We start from the raw sequence: 20,147 nt of genomic DNA, 5'->3' as shown, positions 1-20,147 counted from the left end.
TCCCCCTCATATATATTGACTGAAAAATCTAATTCCTGCATAAGGTATAATGCCATTGAAATGTTTTAAAGGTGCTTTAAGTGAAATGAACCAGATAGAATGTGATTACACTGCACAACCTATGCAGATTACAATGAAATATGGAATGGACTGGGGTTATTTAACTCAGCACTTCCCCTTCCCACCTGTCAATCATTGGAGTAAGTCTCAAGAGCTCAAACTCAAGGGCACACTAACTCAGTGCAAATAGACCACCAGTTCAGACGTGCCCAAGGTTACCAGAGACATAACAGCTCTCGTGTGCAGTGCTCATGTGTGTGCTGACTGCACTCACAGCCAAGCAAACGCTCAGCTCATCCTGAGGACTGGAGCCTCATCTAGGGAACTGGGATGTTACAAGGCTTCTGGAACAATGATGAAGACCTTAATCTGTGACCCTTATGTGCCTGTGAATGCTTCCCAAGTTTCAATCCCTTTAGTGTTGTCATTGTTTAACACTTCATAGTACCCTATGAGCATTAGAACAGGACCAACAGGAACAAGCTTGAGCAAGAGGAAGCAGAAGAGTTCGGCAGCTTCTTTGTAAAATGGCATGATCTTGAGGGGGAAAGAAAAACTTCTTGGAAGCTGCCTAGAAAGGTATCTATCCTTTGCTGGCACCTAAATGAAAACCATGTCAAAATAAAACAAGGTATCTCAAAGAAAACAAGTATTTCAAGTCTTGTTTTGTAGCTTTTAAAACTACGATTAAGCTGGGCAACAATGGCTCACACCTGTAATCCTAGCTACTCAGGAGGCTGAGACCCTTACCTCCAATAAACTACTCAGAAAAGGCTCAAAGTGGCACTATGGCTCAAGTGGTAGAGCACTGGCCTTGAGCAGAACTTCAGGGACAGTACCTAGGCCTTGAGTTCAAGCCCCAGGACTGGCAAAAAAGTAAAATAAAAAACAAAAAATAAAACCATGATTAAAAATCCTAAGTGTGGCTGGGCACGGTGATGCGCCCTTATAATCCCAGCACTTGAGACTGGCAGAAAAATTTTGTGTGAGGCTAACCTGGGCTACACAGCCAGACCCTCTCTAAGTAAAAGAACAAGTACTTTAGAAATTTGCTACACATTATCAACGGCTATTCATGAAGTCCATGATGTAGTCACTCCCCTACATCAAGCTCTCTTCCCAACTTTTAAAATTTTATTAGGAATTATATACATACAAAAGCACAAAAACATACAGCTTAAAGAAAATGCCCATCCAGCTTCGGAAGCAGAGCACCACCCACTCCTCTGAAGTCGCATGTTTTTGCCCAGACCACATCTCCCTCCAAGCTCCCAATGTCAGTACCAGCTAACATCAAAACTGTGTCACCACCGGTCCTTTGTTTTGCTTTATCATATATTTAATGTTTACCTTCACAAAATAACCACAGTGAATATACCGTGACTTGCAGCTAATGTAACACTGTTGAACCATCCCCATCACGAGCTGTAGTTCAGTTTCTTTCTGTGAATTCTGTGGTAGAAATGTAGTGTACTATTTACCCAACATAATGTTAACTGGGGTCTTCACAGGCTTTTTTCCCCCCTGTTTGTATTTTCCCCCTTTTTAATTTTTTTCTTCCTATTACAAATGATGCCATTATGACTTTATTTTCATTTCCTAGCACACATGTAAGAGTTTGTCCAGGATATGAACCTAAGGGCAAGTTATGGCACACATCCAGATATGCCAAACTATGTCCAAAGCTATTGTTCCTAAATTAATCTGTTGACAATTTAACTACTTGGGATGGCTGAAGGGAAAAATAAATCAACTATGACTCTTAAAAGGCATTTTTAAGAAAGAAAAATCAAAATTCTGACACATCAATGAAAAATACATTTATTTCTCTGCTTTGACTTACTTGAAATGTACTTTAAAATGTCACATGTTCAACTTAAAAGCACTGTCTCCTATATCTCAAAATAAATGTTTCTAAAATATAATGAAAAGGCAAGCTTTGGAACATATGGGGGTATCATATATAAAAAGACATCTACACATATATTCTTATATCCCCCACAACCTATCCCACCCCCACCCCACCCCCCCAAAAAAGAACCACTTGGAAGAATAGTTAACAGAAGGAGTTCCTGGAGAGAAGGAACAGAGGGACAGGACAGAAGGAAGACACAGGTCACTAAACACTCCCGTTTGAAAACCATGTGCATTCATACTGCTGTATTTAAACCAAGAGCAAGCATTACAATTGTAATACAAAATTAAAAATATATAGTCACCCTGGGTCCTTTTGCAAGCAAAACTCAAAACCTAAAAACCAACCTTAAATGAAGTTCCAACTGACAGAATACACAAGTATTTTCAAGTGTTTGTTTCATGCGTGTAATAGGTATCTAAAATATACTCACATATACCTTATCTAGAATTTATTTTTTAAAAACAGAAAGATGAACTAAACATTCTACCATAAGTTTCTCCATCTTTAGTCTTGGACCAGACATAGCTCAGCTCAATGCACCTGTGATACAAGTGTTCTCAGACCTTGCAAATAAGGCTGGTGTCCTACTATGTGACATCAACTGTATTTTAAGATTGCCTACAGGTGAATAATATTTTAAGGAGAGAAGGTGATGTCTAGGCTGAGCAACCCTATTAAGTTATTATGAGCTCAAGAATAAGGTTTTCAATTTAACTGAAAAATGTGACTTTAATCTGTTTGAAGAAAAAACAAAAAGGTGCATTATGTCTAGTCTATCTGCTTCCACAGGAGACAGACGTACTCTATTACCTAGGCCTCCACAAAAGAAATGCATTACTGGACCAGTACTATAGTTTAGCTATGGTGAGTAAAATCCCATACTTTGTAAGAATGAACTGTTAAAGGAATCTTTGTTTTTTTTATCATACATGTGAAATTATTTACAGATTAAATCCATGGTACAAATAAAAGACATTTGATAGACACATGAACATGCACACACACATGCATACACATACACACAGAGGCCATGAATCTCAATGGTGATGAGTTTTAGAGGCTAATTATGCCACTATTTGTCTTAAAATTTCCAAAATTAAAAAGAAACTGATTTCAATCTTCCCTAGTAATTTTTCTGGTTAATTAGAGTTGGTTCTCCGAAGAGAAAGGACACAAACATATTAACCAACTATTTTTTTGTGCACACAGCAAAATGCATTTCTAATGTAGTAAATTATCAATCCTCATGTCTACACCTGATTCTTGGGACTTTGGTTAGTAAGAATCAGTGTCTTTTGAACCAGATCAACTTAGGGTATAAATGATGTAAAATCTAAACGCATTCCAAAGTTAAGACAAGTCTTTAGCCATGGACACCCTAAGAAACCAGGTAGTTCAAATCCCAAATACTATCAATAGTTACTAAAACACTTAAGTGTTCATAGAAGTTATTTCACAGGAGCCCATCACTGTACTTCATTTACGTTAGCTATTGAGTCTAGATGAGGCAGAAAAGAACAAATTGGCATTTTTGTACTTAGTAGATTTCTTCTGTTTCTTGAATTACAACCTTGTCAAACTACAAAGCAGAGCTTAGAGGTTGGGCTGCTTGACTGTTAAGCTGTTGGGCTGTTAAGATTCTGTTTCACTGATGACCATAATCCTTGCGGGAATCACCTTCTGCAAATTCAGGAGGTTTCCTCATCTATTGCTGCATGTCTAGGATCAGCTAGGGAAGTGAAGAGGGCCATCCTCACAGCATTTTATTCTAGAGGGCCTTTAAAAATGATAGTTTCATTATTATTTTTTTGGTCAGTTGTAGGGCTTGAACTCTGGGCCTGGGCGCTGCCCCTGAGCTCTTCAGCTCAAGGCTAGTGCTCTACCACTTGAGCCACAGCGCCACTTCTGGTTTTCTGGTAGTTAACTGGAGATTAGAGTCTCATGGACTTTCCTGCCCGGGCTGGCTGTGAACCGTGATTCTCAGATCTCAACCTCCTTAGTAGCTAGGACTGATTAGAGGTGTGAGCCACCGGCACCAGCTGGCTTCATTATTTTTAAGTTTGGTAGATAATGTATCATTCAGTAAATCGTTACTGACCATACTGCCTATCAGAATGAACAACTGGTACCTATAATGAGGTACTGAACCAACAAGCAGATGCCAGACTCCATGTCTTAACATTCAATATGAAACATACAACTTGAATAAGCCATTTCATCTACTTACTTGGTTTATCTATAAGCTGGTGGTAAAATTCAACTATAAATCACAAGAAATTACCATGAATTATATACACATACATGTAGCTAGAGATTAACACTTTTATACAGTTGACGTTTCTACAAAGAGAGGTACAGGATTAAAACAAGACCCGAAACAAGAACAGCAAAAGTTCTTGAATGTTCTTCTACATTGTTTCATACCTAGTGGAAGATAGTGTTTGTCAGAGCTATTCGGAATCAACTACTACTAAAGGAATCTCTCAGGGATGTAAAAATATATTCTAATTCACTGCACATCTTCGCTATTAAAAGCAAAATGCAAATTTATTCATAACCCACACCCAAAAATTGAAGCACCATTATTTAAAACATCCAACTAGAAATTCTATAAAAATTACTTTTAAGTAGATAGAAAAAAAAGTACACTAATACCGCTAGTAATAGTGTACCTCTTATATTTAAAACAAGGGACTAGTTCAGAGTCAATAACTTTATTAGAAAAAGAGTAATACTAAAACTTTTCAATGACACAGACAAATCAACTCTGTAACAGAAAGTCAGAGATACTTTATTTTACTTCTAAATCCAAAGGCTAAGTATAGCAGAGTTGTAAAAAATGGAATCCCACTTAGTCTGATTCACATGAATACTAATGTTTAATCCTGTTTTCAAAGTCCAAGAATGAAAACTTGCAATTAAACACTGAGCGAGCCATATGTTTAGGTAATATTTCTTAAAAAGTCTTAAAGAGAAAATATGATACAGGACCTAAGTGGTATATATGCTATTAACACATGTTCTGAAATCTGGTAGGTCATATCAGTCCTGAATTAATTTTTAATTAAAAACAAAAAACAAAACCAAACTAACTGAGCTTTTTATACTTTTCTATGCAACTATAGCTTTCTTTCACCTCATTTTAATGTCGATCTTCACTTTATGCTGTTTTCAGTATTCTTCAAAAAATCTTCGAACAGTAGTCCTACAACGCAAAAGTTGGGGAAAAATGATAATTAGACAGCATATAAAAGGCAATGTTTTTATGACTAAGTGTTGGCCCAGTCACTAACTGCTAATAAGTAACCTGTGTATATGAAATGTCTGTATTTGTTTTTAAATAATCAAGACATCAGTGTGATCCTTATTGCTATGTGCCTGTGTAAACTTTCCTACATGAGAATGGCTCATACAGAATAGAACCCTATGTTGTTTTACTAGAAAAGGAACACTACCAATTCCTTTCATTAGGAATATTTTGTCCCACACCACTAGCCCAAAGAATGAATAGTGTAGAGGTTTTAAGAACACTTACAACACCTGGCTTTTTAACAGCTCTTTAAAAAACCCAAATTAATTCTAGACAGTTTATCAGTGCTTTGCATGTCACAGATTGGAAATGTCTTTCCTGCCTTTCACTGCTGCTTGTAATATATCAGCCAGTGACTATTCCTCTATTCCTATGGCTGACTGCAAATTCTCCTACACAGTAGGAAATATTAAACACATACCTCTTAAAGACTTGAGAATTGCATTGAATGTAACAAGTCGAATAATATGAAGTATTTACTGTATTTAAAATTCTTTAAAGATATCTAATTCTGGGCACCACTGCATCCCTACACACAGTTGAAAAAAAATTCCATTCTGTTAACATTTGATTTGTAAGTTTTCACGCAATACACAAAAAACCCCTCTGTGCTTCTTGTAAAGAACAAAAAAGATACACAACAGTTAAGCGTAAAAGATCACAGGCAATAGCATTCAAACATGGATGTGGGTAGAGAAAGGAGTACCTGGCATGAGTACCTGCTTAGTTTGACTGAATCCTTGATTTTTAATTTGGCTTTTCATGGGCCGCTCACAACACCAACGCTGTGTGAGGTATGGTAGTCAGCTGCAATAATTCATAAACCCTACACTTCCATCAATCCAATGCTACTGGCTCTCGAGTTACAGAACAAACTGCATTAGAATGCAAGGCAATAAAGCAAAAAACTAGAAACATCCTTGACAAAGAAATACTAGCAGTTTTAATTAAAGCAAAATAGTCCAACATGTGCCTCAGAAATAGTTAAGGTTTTAAAGCATATGTCTCTGCCAATGTACCAACACAAGATGGACTTAATACCAAAAATAAAAAAATAAAAAACAGTTCAACCTTTTTATTAAAAAAAAAAAGAAATGACAGCAAAATCCCTAAAAAAAAGGATAATTAACTTTTTAATGGCGACTATATTACAAATGTGGGCAATATTTTCCAAAGAGGCACACTAATGGGGGCACGAGTCTGCTACAAAATAGCTGAGACAAAACAATGTACCTCAAAATGTTTTGCAGGACTACACTGTCTTTTCCTTCAGAAGATGCTTTTGTTTGTCTTCTTACTCGGCTTAGTTCCATCTTCATCTGTGCATACTTACGCTGCACTGTCAAACAGTAACAAAAAGCCCTAATCAAAGTGAGAAACAATACACTTACCTCTGTCTGATCTGAGGTCTTATCAGATCAGTTTTAATTGGACTGAGTGTCACCTTCAGATTTAATGTCTTCACTGGTCCCATTGACCTCATTCTTAGAAGCACTTTCCTTCGATTCAGTGTTTGTGTCTTCACTCTGTTTTTCTCGACTACTGGACTTCACACTACTTTTTTTATCATCAGATCCCCTCTTTTCTGCCATGAAAGAAGACATTGACCATAGACTTAAAGTACAATAATTATATTATTTTGAAAGTGAAACAACTGAGAGACGAAAGACAATTGTTTTTCAGACTACAAATACTGAGTTTACTGAATTTACCAAGAGACGCAACTTATAAATTATAAAAGAGAGAGCAAGAAGAAAATTAAAAGCAGTAAGTAAAATAGTGAATTCTCTCAAACTGGAAAAGCTAATATGTATGTTGTAAAATCTAAAATCTAAACAAATTTCATTTCAGATAAAGAACACAAATTTCATTTTAGAAAAGAACACGAAAGGGAAGGCTATAAGAAGATAGAACACAAAACTGTACAAGGTTAAATTACGTTAGAAGGGTAAAAATAGTAACCTGGGGGAGGGGGAGCTGGAATGTTTAGTAGACATGGTCACCCAATCAGATATTTTTTTTCCTTCCCCTTTTTAAGGTACTGGGATTTTAAACTCAAGAGCTAATAAATGGCTCAGCAGGAGTGATACCACTAAGCCATACCTCCAGACATTTCATGGTTACTTTTCAGGATAGGGTCTCACATCCAAGTAAACCCTTCATCTGTGATCTGCCTTACTTTAGGCTTCCCACTCTCTCTGGGATCCCAGACACATACAATAGCATCCAACTTCCCTCTTTGGGGATGGTATCTCAGACTGGCCTGACACTACAATCCTCCTAATTTCAGCCTCTCCTGTAGCTTGGAATGATAGGTACACACCACTGCTCTCCTGATTATGAATTCAGAAGGTCTGACAGACTTTTCTGCTAAGCTAGCCTCAAACTACAATCCTCCTGATCTTAGCCTCCCAAGTAACTAAGATTCTAAAGGTGTGAGCAACTGGTGCCTAACTCCAATCACATATTTTTAAATACAAAAGCTTATATTTGTTTAAATATCCTATGGCTAACATTAAGAAAATAGATCTTTCTTTTGAGCCACCTAATTTGAGCCTACCTTTTCCATAAACAGTGTACTTCCTATTAACCTCCTTGCTTCATTAACTTTAACCAAAGTGTGCAGGTCTAACAATGAAAAGCCCCTATAACTGATTTTAAAAAGAAAAAGTATTTAAATCAATTTAAAGCAATTAAATCTTTGTGTGCTTTACTAAGAACATCAACAACTTTATCTAAGAGTTATTTGCCCAAAAAGAGACATTTCAATTTCCCCCCCCTATTTCCCCTACTTTAGGCAAGAGGCAAAGTGGTACAAAGAACATGTGTACTCTAGCCTTTTTGGTCTTAAGTATCCCCCTGGCAGAAGATTTCTTCAGAAAAATGATAAAGCAAACCAGAAATTTTTTGCGTAAGTTATTTTTCCTTAAAAACTAAGAAAAACTAGTATACCCAGTAGATTGTTAAGATTGAAAGATGTTCAAATACTGGACAAAGCCATTATCACATAACACTAAATAACTTGGGAGAGAGGGATGGAAACCAAACAGTATGGTACGGGAGGGGCCTCTTTTTAATTAAAGTGTAAGAACTGAAGGTCTCAATGTGATAGAGCATATTCAGCCCAACACTTGCTAACTATTCAAAGCAATGTGTAGGTAAATATGAAACTTGCTTCATATCTGTCTGACCACTTGTGGGAACTGTGCTCTAACTGACCTTGTGGACAAGTCCTCCCTTTGTGCCTTATGGGCTTCTCCGATGCACAGGTAGCTTCAATGAGGAAGAGTCGTCTTGTTGCCCCGTAGAGGACTAGTAGTCAGTCCAATAATCTTATCTTCTGTCCTATGTAAATATGGTAAATCTTAATAGTCCTAAGGACATCTCTAATGTGTGGTGGATTTTAGAGCTATGAATTAAATGAAAACTCTCTTTACAAAGAGAGAACCTTAAGCTGGCTTATGATTAAGATACCTTTGTGTGGAAAATCACTTCTCATTTGTGGAGTTAAACTGCTTCCATTACAGCACCTAGAATAGTAACCATAGTCTTACTCATCTGCATTATCAAATGCCTCCTACTGCTCATATTTGGCCACAAAGCCCAGACTTCAGTCATCACTTATATACTCAGGAATACCTAGATGGCTACAAGGAATTTCCAAAAGTCAACTAACCTGTTTTATTTCTAAAAGTGACCTCCCCTCCCCTAAAGCTTAAGACAACACTATAATTGCATTTCTAATCATTCTAGATACATCTGACAGAAAAGCATATAGTCTTCTCTTCTTTAAGACTCACCAGAGCATCCAGCATCTGTCCATAATCTAACTCAGTTTATTTGGCTTAAAATTTGGCTTAAACAGAATAATTGTACTACATTCTACAGTGCCATCATTACTGGAATTACAAGTAAGCAATTCAAGACTTTATCCAGAAATTACACAAATGTTCTTGCTTTTAGGCAGACAGCCAGTGCAATTCACAACTCAATTCTAAGTTCACATAGTTATGAAAGCTAGCTAGCTTTTGTTAAAAAGAATTGACCCAATTTAGGTGGCACAAATGGAACAGAGCACATAATCTAACAAGGAAACAGGATTAAAAATTTCTCATAGAGCCTGGCGCAGGTGGCTCATGCCTGTAATCCTAACTACTCAGGAGCCTGAGATCTGAGGATCACGGCAGGAAAGTCCCTGACTCTTATCTCCAATAAACCACTCAGAAAACCAGAAGTGGCGTAGTGACTCCAGTGGTAGAGCGCTAGCCTTGAGGTGTAGAACCAAGGGAGAGTGTTCAGGCCCAGAGTTCAATCCTTATGACCAACCAAAAAAAAAAAGCAAAACACTAATGCAAATGGCCAGGTATAGTGGGGTGCATGCGTAATCTCAGCAGTTCTGAGGCCAATGCAGGATTATGAATTTGAGGCCAGCTCAGGTTACATAAAGAATTCAAGTCAGAGTTTACTAATGTACATTGGCATCCCTTTATAGAAACAGCTATTCTTTGGGGCTGGAAAGATGGCTCAGTGGTACAGAGCATGCCCTGCATGCATGAGGCCCTGGGTTCGATTCCTCAGCACCACATAACCCCCCCCCCCCAAAAAAAAGCCGGAAGTGGCGCTGTAGCTCAAGTGGTAGAGTGCTTGCATTGAGCTGAAGAGCTGAGGGACAGCGCCCAGGCCCAGAGTTCAGGTACCATGACCAGGCCCCCACCAAAAAACCAAAACAGCTATTCTTTTTCTTTTTTTTGTTCGTCATGGGGTTTGAACTCTGGGCCTGGGTCCCTTAGCTCTTCAGCTCAAGGCAAGCGCTCTACCACTTGAGCTACAGCCCCACTTCCAGTTTTCGGGTGGTTTATTAGAGATAGGAGTCTCATGGTCTTTCCTGCCCAGGCTGGCTTTGAACCGCGATCCTCATATCTCAGCCTTCTGAGTAGCTAGGATTACAGGCGTGAGCCCTGCCAGCTTTCTTTTTCTGATTGGCAGTGCTAGGGACTAGACCCAGGGTCTCAAGCATGTTAAGCAAGCTCTCTACATCACTGATCTACATTTCCAACCTAGCAACTGTCTTTTGAATCATAGGGCCATTCCCAAATTTAAAAATCAAACACTAAAGCTTCTAAGAATAGATTAATTCGTTCCACATTACAGAATAGGCTAATATCTATTAAAAAAAAAGTGTGTGTGTGTGTGTGTGTGTGTCTATGTATGCACATATTTTTTAAATAGTTTATAAGGAAAGAAGTCCACTGCTTGTGGTACTAGTTCTGTCTCAAGCAAAACACATTAAGTCTAACCAAACTGAATAGATATAATATAAAAGAAACATCACATAAAAAAGGCCAACATACAACTCAAATAGCACATATACTATATTGTAATCAGATGTGGACACAGACAGGCAAAACTGGATGGAGCAAACAGAGCTGAGTTAGAAACCAGCTCTTTCTCATTTCTAAAATCATGCAAAAGCAGAACAGTTCAGCTCATATAAAATGGAAGATGATAAAAATAATCTGAAAACAAAACTGACTGAAAAGAATACTTTTTCATGAAGAACTAAAAGAGGAGTACATTTTTGTTAAGACACACCAAAGGTCCATTTACAAGTCCATTAATAGTGCTAACAGCACAAGCTGCTGGAAAGCCACAGAACATCAAGGAAAAGGTAGAAAGGAAAGTGAATGTTTACTCAGTGTAAAACTTGGGTAAAGCACTTGGAAGGTATTCAACTTCTAGAAACTTATATAGTTAACAATTAGAGGCAAGTAAATGCTGCATACCAGAATCAACACAACAATGTACATTTACTTTATAAAATATCATGAGTATGTTTTTTTTTGGTGCCAGTCCTGGGATTTGAACTCAGAGCTTTTTTGATGTTTAATTGGAGATCAGAGTCTGACAAGACTTTCCTGCCCAGACTGAGTATATAGATTTATAGGCATGAGACACCAGCACCTGGCTGAATGCTTATTTTTTAAAAAAACGAGCCAAATAATGTAATAAATTCTACAGTCTCATTATCCTGAAAAGTGATACAACACTTAAAAGAAACTACATAAAAAACTTTCAGGTTACTGGTTCAAGGCTGTAACTTTAACATGTCAAGAAAACATGTCAAATGGGGCTGGGAAGGTGGCTCAGTGGTAGAGTGCTTGCCTTGCATGCATGAGACCCTGGGTTCGATTCCTCAGCACCACATAAGCAGAAAAAGCCAGAAGTGGCACTGTGGCTTAAGTGGTAGAGTGCTAGACTGGAGCTGGAGGCTGAGGGACAGTGTCCAGGCCCAGAGTTCAGGCCCTATGACTGGCAAAAAAAAAGAAAAAAGAAAAAGAAACGTCAAATATCATTCTCACAAATTAGAAGCAGTAGAGGTAAGAAGAATGTCTTTTACTGAATGGTGCTTCTTAAAAGTGTAAAGGAACGTAGCTTGAAATAGAATCTGGCTGCCTCTGAAGAAAAGTACACAGAAGAAAAGTTGTGAAAATAAGCTTCTTGATGAACCAAACTCATGTAAACTAACCTTTCTCCTTGGATTTTCTATCTTGTTCTCTGTCCCGACTTTTGCTCCTGTGCTTATATGACTTTCGATCCCGGCTTTTTGACCTTCTTCGATCCCGACTTCGAGATCTATGTTTTCTTTCTGATCTGTCATGACTTCTGCTTCTTCGTCGATCTCTACTTCTTAATAATTTAAGAGAAAGGAGGACAACTGTCAGCTGGTGTTACAATGAAAAAGACTTTAGGAAGTATGCATTATTGAATAATTATCAAAATTAAACAAAATTCATCACTTAAGCCAGGCACTAGTAGCTCCCACTTACAACCCTAGCTGCACAAGAGGGTGATATCAGAGGATCACAGTGTGAAGCCAGCCTGGCAGAAAAGTCTGCGAGATATTACAATTAACCAGCAAAAAAAGCCGGAAATAGAGCTGGAGCTCAAGTGGTAGAAAAAAAGTCTTAAGCATAAGTTTTGGGGCAGCACCCAGGCCCTGAGTTCAATCCCCAGGAGAGGCACATAGGCATACAAACGTGCACCACACACTCCACACCCACTTTCCCTTAAACAAGTATATAAAATTTTCTAACAGTTTTCTTTTCTTGGAGGAATGCAGTGGTCATTAGTGGGACTGTAACTTAGGGCTGGGTGTTATCCTTGAGCTTTTGTGCTCAAGGTTAGTGCTCTACCACTTTTTGTTTTTTTTTTTTTTTTTTCTGTTGGTCTTGGGGCTTGAACTCTGGGCTTGGGCGCTGTCCCTGCTCTTCAGCTCAAGGCAAACCCTCTACTGCTTGAGCCACAGCATCACTTCGGGTTTTCATGTGGTTTATTGGAGATAAGAGCCTCACAGACTTTCCTGCCTGGGCTGGCTTTGAACCACGATCCTCAGATCTCAGCCTCCTGAATAGCTAGTATTACAGGCATGAGCCACTGGCACCCGGCTTGCTCTACCACTTTTGAGCTACAGTTCTACTTCTGGTTTTCTGATGGTTAATGGGCTGGCTTTGATCCTCAGGTTTTCTGGTGGTTAAAGGACTGGCTTTGATCCTCAGATTTCAGTCTCTTGAGTAGCTAGGATTACAGAGGTAAGCCACCAGTGCCTAGGTTTTTTCCTAATAAATTTTACATTATAAATCTTAAGAATTGAGAATTACTGAAACTCTAAACTCGACTCACCTCAAATAACGTTGTGTCATCACTGTGTTCAAGACTCCTTGATTTTAATGCTAATTAAAATAGTAAAATTGATTTCCTGTATTATGTCTTCCTGAACCCAGTGCAAAGAGATGTATAGGTGACCATCTGGTATCCTTGCTGCCTTAAAAGCCTGTCTCAGCTGGGCGCCAGTGGGCCATGCCTATAATCCTTACTATTCAGGAGGCTGAGATCTGTCTGAGATTAGTGATTCAAAGCCAGCCTGGGCAGGAAAGTGTGCAACTCTCCAATTAACCAGAAAACCAGAAGTGGCAGTGTGGCTCAAACTGGTAGAGTGCTAGTCTTGAGCAAGAGAGTTCAGAGACAACGCCATGGCCACGAGTTCAAGCCATATGACAGATTTTAAAAAAAAACCTCTCCAACTTCAATAGACAGGACCTAGCAAAGAAGCTGCCCTAAAACCACTCACTGATTCAAATCTTATCATCTAGCACTTAATGATGGAGTATATGACTTATGTTTTAACTTACAACATTTTGATTTTATGATGGCATACAAGTGTATGTATAGTGAGAAAAATCCAATTCAGAATTTTTCTTTTCCAAGGCTAGCAATAATGCTATCCTAGTGCTGGGTAGCCATGCAATCACAAAGTAAACATCTTACAACATACTGTGTTGTTAACACTATTGGTCTATTTCAACTTCCAATATTTTTTATTTATAACAAGGTTACCTAGTATAATAGCACCATAAGTGGAACACTGATACTTAAAGAGCTTCTTCATACCATTAAAGGACAGCACCAGCAATAGTACTTGTTTACTGTGCCCTCATGAGCTACACATTGCTTTTTAGCTTTTGTGTACCTGCTTCTCCTTCTTTCCCTACTTCGTGATCTTTTGTGGTCCCGAGATCTGCTGCATCTGCGGTCAGAAGTGCGGCTTGAGTGTCTACTTCGTGAACGACTTCTCTTTCTTCTTTCTCTATCACGAGCTCTTTCTTTCTCTCTCTCTTCCTCTTCTCTTCGTCTTTTCCTTTCCCTTTCTTCTCGTTCTCTCTCTCGTTCTTTTTCTCTTTCTTCTCTTTCTTGTTTCTCCTTTTTTAGACGCTCATCTCGATCAGGTTCTTCAGTTCTTTTCCTTAATTTTTCCTGAAAAAAATCAAATTAGATTTTCCTTTGTTGTGGTGCTAGGGACAGACTTGACAGCCTCAGGATATTAGGCAAAGTCTACCAGTGAGCTACCTTCACACCCCTCAAATTGGGATTTTAGGTAACTCTAATCTTAAAAGACATTGTTCAACAACAATCGTTTAATGTAAAGATGTAGTCAGGTGCTGGTGGCTCACGCCTAACTACTCAGGAGGCTGAGATATAAGGATCACAATTCAAAGCCAACTCAGGCAGGAAAGTGCCTGAGATTCTTATCTCCAATAAACCACTCAGAAAACTAGAAGTAGTGCAATAGCTCAAGTGGTAGAGCGCTATGCTAGCCTTGAGCTGGAGAGCTGAGGGACAGTGTTCAGGTCCAGAGTTCAAGCCCCATGACCGACCCCCCCCCCCCCCCCCGCAAAAAAAATTATAATGTAAAGATGTATGTAGTCCCAATTTTAGGAATCTGGTGTACTGCAAGGGAATGGAGAAACTCAAACACTGTGTATATACACTACACAAGAAATCATTACTTGGGGCTAGGAAGGTGGCTCAGTGGTAGAGCACTTGCCTTGCATGCATGAGGCCCTGGGTTCGATTCCTCAGCACCACATAAGCAAAAAGAAAAAAGCCGGAAGTGGCGCTGTGGCTCAAGTGGTAGAGCGCTAGCCTTGAGCTGAAGAGCTGAGGGACAGCGCCCAGGCCCAGAGTTCAGGCCCCACAACTGGACCCAAAAAAAAAAAAGAAATCATTACTTGACTAATTTATGGGAAAAGTCTTAAAAAAATTCTAGTGAAAGTAAAGAAAGTAGAGTGTTTTGATAGTTTGATGAGCAGCAAAATTTCATCCAAGATCACTATGGTTTTCTTAGTGCTAGGGACTAAATCCAGTGCCTTGGCCATGCTAAACAAGCCCTCAACACTGAACTACATCCCTAACTTACCACTGCTTAAATAATAAAAATCACCAGAATATCAACACAGTATTTTTATTTTCCTGTGTTCAAATTTTAGCTATGCTGACATACAGCTATTTTTAGTGATGTCTAGTTATAGTTAAAGAGTTAGTATTTTTATTTATTTGTCACGGTGCTGGAACTCAGGGTCTAGGCACTGTCTCTGAGCTTTTCTCTCTTAAGGCTAGTGCCTTAAGAACCACAGTGCCACTTCTGGGTTTCTAGTGGCTAACTGGAGAGAAGAGTCATATGGACTTTCCTGCCTGGGCTGGCTTCAACCTGTGATCCTCAGATCTTCGCTTCCTGAGTAGCTAAGATTATAGGCATGAGCCACCAGTGCCTGGCTAGAGTAGTTAGTTTTAGCTACAGCTAAAATACAGGTTTCTTATAAACTTTTTTTGATGGTACTAAGGATTAGACCTAAGACAACCAATGTACTTGCTAGGCAAGAATGTCATCATTTGAGCTAGTTCACATCCCAAAACTTACTTTTAATTCTTCTACAGTAGCTTTAATTTTGGCATAGCCCATGTGTTGTTTTCCCATCAAATGATCATCTACCCGTGACTGGGCATCTCCTACTATCAAAAAGGCTCCACACACTTCACAGACTTCCATTTGTTTTTCTTGGGCAGCAAAACTTTCGATTGTCTGAAATGACAAGTCAGTTGTTATAAGAATACCTATGAAAGAAAGAATAGCAAATCAAAAAAAAAAAAAAAACAAAAACCCACACATTTAGAACAGATTTGGTAAAAGTAGTATTTAGAGTCTATTTTTTAAATTTTTTTATTGTAAAAGTACTGTACAAAGGGGTTACAGTTACATAAGCAAGGTAATGAGTACATTTCTTATCCAGCATTGTTGCCTCCTCCTTTGTTTTCCCCTACCATCCCTTCACTCCCACCTCCTCAACTACACCCCCCACCCCACCCCCAGCCTATTTCTAATGAATCTAAAAGCTGTAAATATCCACCAAAGTTGTAATTTTGGATATTAACTGGACTTTTATAGCGGGAAGCATGGCAAAAGCAACCAACCTGAACATCCTCCAGGGAAAGCGCTAAAACCATCGGTCAACTTCAACTGTTGAATACTCATGCTGCCTTGGAAATTTTCAACTTCTAGAAAGTTATCGTTTTAGTCTAAATTAATTTCTTACATGAGCTTAATATGTGTGCTGTATAAATACTAACATATCATTAATAAGAACTGGGAATGTGGCTTAGTGGTAGAGTGCTTGCCTGTAGAATGCATGAAACGCTGGGTTCGATTCCTCCATACCACATACACAGAAAAAGCTGGAAGTGGCACTAAGGCTCAAGTGGTAAGAGTGCTTGAGCAAAAGAAGCTCAGGGACAGTACCCACGCCCAAAGACCCAGGACTGGCCAAAAAAAAAAAAAAAAAAAGTAAAACCCGAACTTAAATATTTATGATTTAATGTGAGTTAGCAAGTCAGCAGTCAAAACAGCTTTTGTTTTTTTGGTCGGTCATGGGCCCGAATGCTGTCCCTCAGCTCTTCAGCTCAAGGCTAGCGCTCTACCACTTGAGCCACAGTACCACTTCCAGCTTTTTCTGCTTATGTGGTGCTGACGAATCAAACCCAGGGCCTCATGCATGCAAGGCAAGTGCTCTACCACTGAGCCACCTTCCCAGCCTCTCAAACAGCTTTTGTAAATAAGTATTTTATTGAGCTGGGTGTTGGTACCTCATACCTGTAACCCTAGTTTCCCTCAGGGGGCTGAGATCTGCATATTGCTTTTCAATGCCAGTCCAGGCAGGGAAAGTCATGAGCATCTGAACCAAAATAAATCCAGAATTGGAGCTGTGGCTCAAGTGGTAGAGCACTAGCCTTGAGCACAAAAGCTCACAGATAATGCCTAGGATCTGAGTTGAAGTCCCAGGACTACAACTCCCCGCCTGCCTCCTCCCCAAAAAAAATTACTGGGAGGGGCTGGGAAGGTGGCTTAGTGGTAGAGTGCTTGCCTTGCATGCCTGAGGCCCTGGGTTTGATTCCTCAGTACACATAAGAAAAAAGAAAAAGCCGGAAGTGGCGCTGTGGCTCAAGTGGTAGAGCGCTAGCTTTGAGCTGAAGGACAGCGCCCAGGCCCAGAGTTCAGGCCCCACGACCCTCCTCCCCCCCCCCCCCCCCCCGCAAAAAAAAAAATTACTGGGAACGTAATCATAACCATTTCTTCTGTACTGTCAGTGGTAAGATATTTTTTGCTACTTTTCATCTGTGGCCCTGGCTCATAACTTTCTCTTTAAGGAAAAGTTCTAACTTGTCTTCCTTAAGGCAGGTCACAGAAACTTCGAATATTCTCTTACCTCCCTGGATCTTGGAGCCAGACATAAAGTAATACTCTGACCTATCTTGTCTGACAGATCAGAAAACCCTTATTTCAGAAGTGTTCTTATCCCATAAAAGAAAGGAATGCTGCACATAGGGGCCAAGAAAAATCTCCACAGTAAATCTTATTGGTTTTCCCTACTCAGTCTATTTGCAAACATCATGTTCTTTTAGTCAAATCACATTGTGTCTATGTTTCATAATGTATATGCAAGTAAGATTAAAAAACAAAAAAGCACAAAGAGCTTCCCGATAACTGAACACCTGGGGGTTCCTAGAAGGAACTTTGTAGTACTGGTATACTTGTTTCAGAGTAGCTGAACCCCAGGTGAGGGCTTGCAAACTGATAACCAGTAAGAAGCACAGGTAAAAAGAACCTGGAGGGGCTGGGAAGGTGGCTCAGTGGTAGAGCACTTGCCTTGCATGCCTGAGGCCCTGGGTTCGATTCCTCAGCACCACAGAAGCAAAAAGAAGAAAGCCTGAAGTGGTGCTATGGCTCAAGTGGTAGAGCGCTAGCCTTGATCTGAAGAGCTGAAGGACAGCGCCCAGGCCCAGAGTTCAGGCCCCATGACTGGACCCCCCACCCCCCCAAAAAAAGAAGCTGGAATATATAAATGGCATTTAATGATCTGATATGGACATGCGTGTATATTGAGGGAACAAACACATGCACGAAATCTTAAGGATTAAGTATGGTCTGACATTACTTCAGGTAGTTTAAGCATATGAACTGAAGTAAGTAAGAGACACCACAGGCTGTTGTCTGCTGCTGCAGAACTGATGGCTAGTTTGCTGATAGGGTGAAAACACTACACATTCTGGAATCACAGAAATATTCAGGCTGCAGATATAGCTCAGTAGCATAAAACTTGTCCTGCAAGCATTAAGCCCTGAGTTTAATATCCAACACAAAAAAGGAAATATGTATTGATATATATATTATAGAGAGAGAAAGAGAAAGAGGGGGGAGGGAAGGAGGGAGAAACAGTCTGAGGTTGTTTTCCTTTTCATTCTTTATCTTCAGGTTAGGTAAGGCTGCTTTGGTGATGCAAAACAGAGCTCAGCAGCCATCAAAGACCTTTTCATATCTAAAACATTGTATCTTTATCTAAAACAAAATGTTTTCAGTTGGTTGTCTGCCAACCAAAAACATTATTTGGCCCTTAAAAAAATGGAGGCATAAGCCGGGTGGCTCATACCTATAATCCTAGCTACTCAGGAGGCCTGAGGATCACAGTTCAAAGCCAGCCCAGGCAGGAAAGTCCGTGACACTCTTATCTTCAATTAGCCAAAACCAGAAGTGGCGCTGTGGCTCAAGTGGTAGAGCATTCACCCTGAGCTGAAGAGCTCAGGGACAGCACCCAGGCCCCAGAGTTCAAGCCCTACGACCAACAGAAAAAAAAAAAAAAAAATAGAGGCATGGCTCAAGTGGTAGACTGCAAGCCAATGAGGAAAAGCATTGGGTAGCAAGTTTGAACCCCAGTCTTGGACCAAAAATAAATGTTTTGATGATTTGTAATTCAGAACATTAAATCTCAACTAATTCACAATAAACAAGTTAAATAATTGTAAAAGTTTATTACTTACCGAGGTTGTGGATCTAAGTAATTCTCTCTCTTCTTTTAACTGTTCAACTAATTTCATCATTCCCTGGGCTTCTTCTACCTTTCCTTCAGATCCTAATTCCTCAATCTATGAAAGAACAAAAAATAGTTAAAATTCTTTCCTAATCAAACTGTTTTCCTCTACATCTCATTAGCATTTAGTGATTTTGTTTTCTGAAACTTGTTTGGATTTATTCCTTGTGACTTTTTTACAGCTTTCATAACATGCAACAAAATTATGTGCAATTTGATTAGTGTGGACATATGCAATACGTACACGAAATCATCAGCACCATCTAGATAATGAACACATCCACCCGACAAAAGCTATCCTCAGCCAGAGCACTAACTACTCAGGAGACTGAGATCTAAGAATCGAGGTTCAAAGCCACCCAGGCAGGAAAGTCCATTAACCACCAGAAAACTAAAGTGGTGCTGTGGCTCAAAGTGGTAGTGACAGCCTTGAGCAAAAAAAGCTCAGAGATAGTGCCCAAGCCCTGAATTCAAAAGCCCCATGACAGACTCCATCCCTCTCATCCCCCCAAAAAAGCTTTCCTTATGTACTACTTTGTTCTTCCTGCAAACTCAATCCCATATATATGCCCAAGAAACCACTGATCTGGCTCTATCACTATAGAATTTAGTTTGGATTTAGCTAAATACATTATGTTCTTTTTGGTCTGGCTTCTTTCAATCAAACTAAGATTCCTTCCACAGTTAATGTAGATAATTCCTCTTTATTATGAACTAGTATTCCATTGCCGCCCTCCCCTTTCCCCCCGATGCCAGCTTGAACTCAGGGCCTGGGTGCTGTCTCTAAGCCTCTTTGTGCTCAAAGCTAGTGCTCTACCACTTGAACTACAGCATCACTTCCAGCTTTTTCTGAATAGTCTCATGGAATTTTCTGTCCGGGCTGGCTTTGAACGGAGATCCTCAGATCTAACCCTCAGCAGAGAGGATTACAGGTATGAGCCACCAGTACCCAGCTAGTATTCCATTCTATATAGCTACACCACAAATCAATTATTCATTTACCTGTTACTGGGCATCTGAATTATTACTATTTTAGGGGAGGACATTACAAATAATCTGTAAATGTCACTAAGTGGATATATTTTCACTTTTCTTGGGTACATAA

At 39.4% G+C, this 20,147-nt stretch overlaps 1 protein-coding gene across 4 annotated transcripts in view; it reads right to left on the bottom strand.

Annotated features, from left to right (window-relative positions):
- Positions 1 to 4,748: 4,748 nt before the first annotated feature.
- Positions 4,749 to 20,147, bottom strand: part of Luc7l3 (LUC7 like 3 pre-mRNA splicing factor) — a 29,784-nt gene continuing 14,385 nt past the window's right edge. The window contains exons 6-12 of one of the 4 annotated variants that reach the window (XM_042671135.1): positions 18,993 to 19,097; positions 15,544 to 15,705; positions 13,816 to 14,099; positions 11,815 to 11,975; positions 6,733 to 6,873; positions 6,522 to 6,627; positions 4,749 to 5,183 (exon numbers count right to left, since the gene is read on the bottom strand). In XM_042671135.1, the coding sequence (XP_042527069.1) occupies positions 5,150 to 5,183; positions 6,522 to 6,627; positions 6,733 to 6,873; positions 11,815 to 11,975; positions 13,816 to 14,099; positions 15,544 to 15,705; positions 18,993 to 19,097 (993 nt within the window). In that variant the 3' untranslated portion in view covers positions 4,749 to 5,149. Of the gene's footprint in view, positions 6,628 to 6,679; positions 6,874 to 8,762; positions 8,819 to 11,814; positions 11,976 to 13,815; positions 14,100 to 15,543; positions 15,706 to 18,992; positions 19,098 to 20,147 lie in introns of those variants that run through there. The other 3 variants (XM_042671142.1, XM_042671125.1, XM_042671146.1) reach the window with 3 other exon arrangements.

The sequence above is a fragment of the Dipodomys spectabilis genome, unplaced genomic scaffold, assembly GCF_019054845.1.
Source record: "Dipodomys spectabilis isolate Male_0828 unplaced genomic scaffold, ASM1905484v1 ptg000018l, whole genome shotgun sequence".
Lineage (NCBI taxonomy): Eukaryota > Metazoa > Chordata > Mammalia > Rodentia > Heteromyidae > Dipodomys > Dipodomys spectabilis.
The sequence above is the reverse complement of the archived record's forward strand: the minus strand, read 5'-3'. Positions and strand labels throughout refer to the sequence as shown.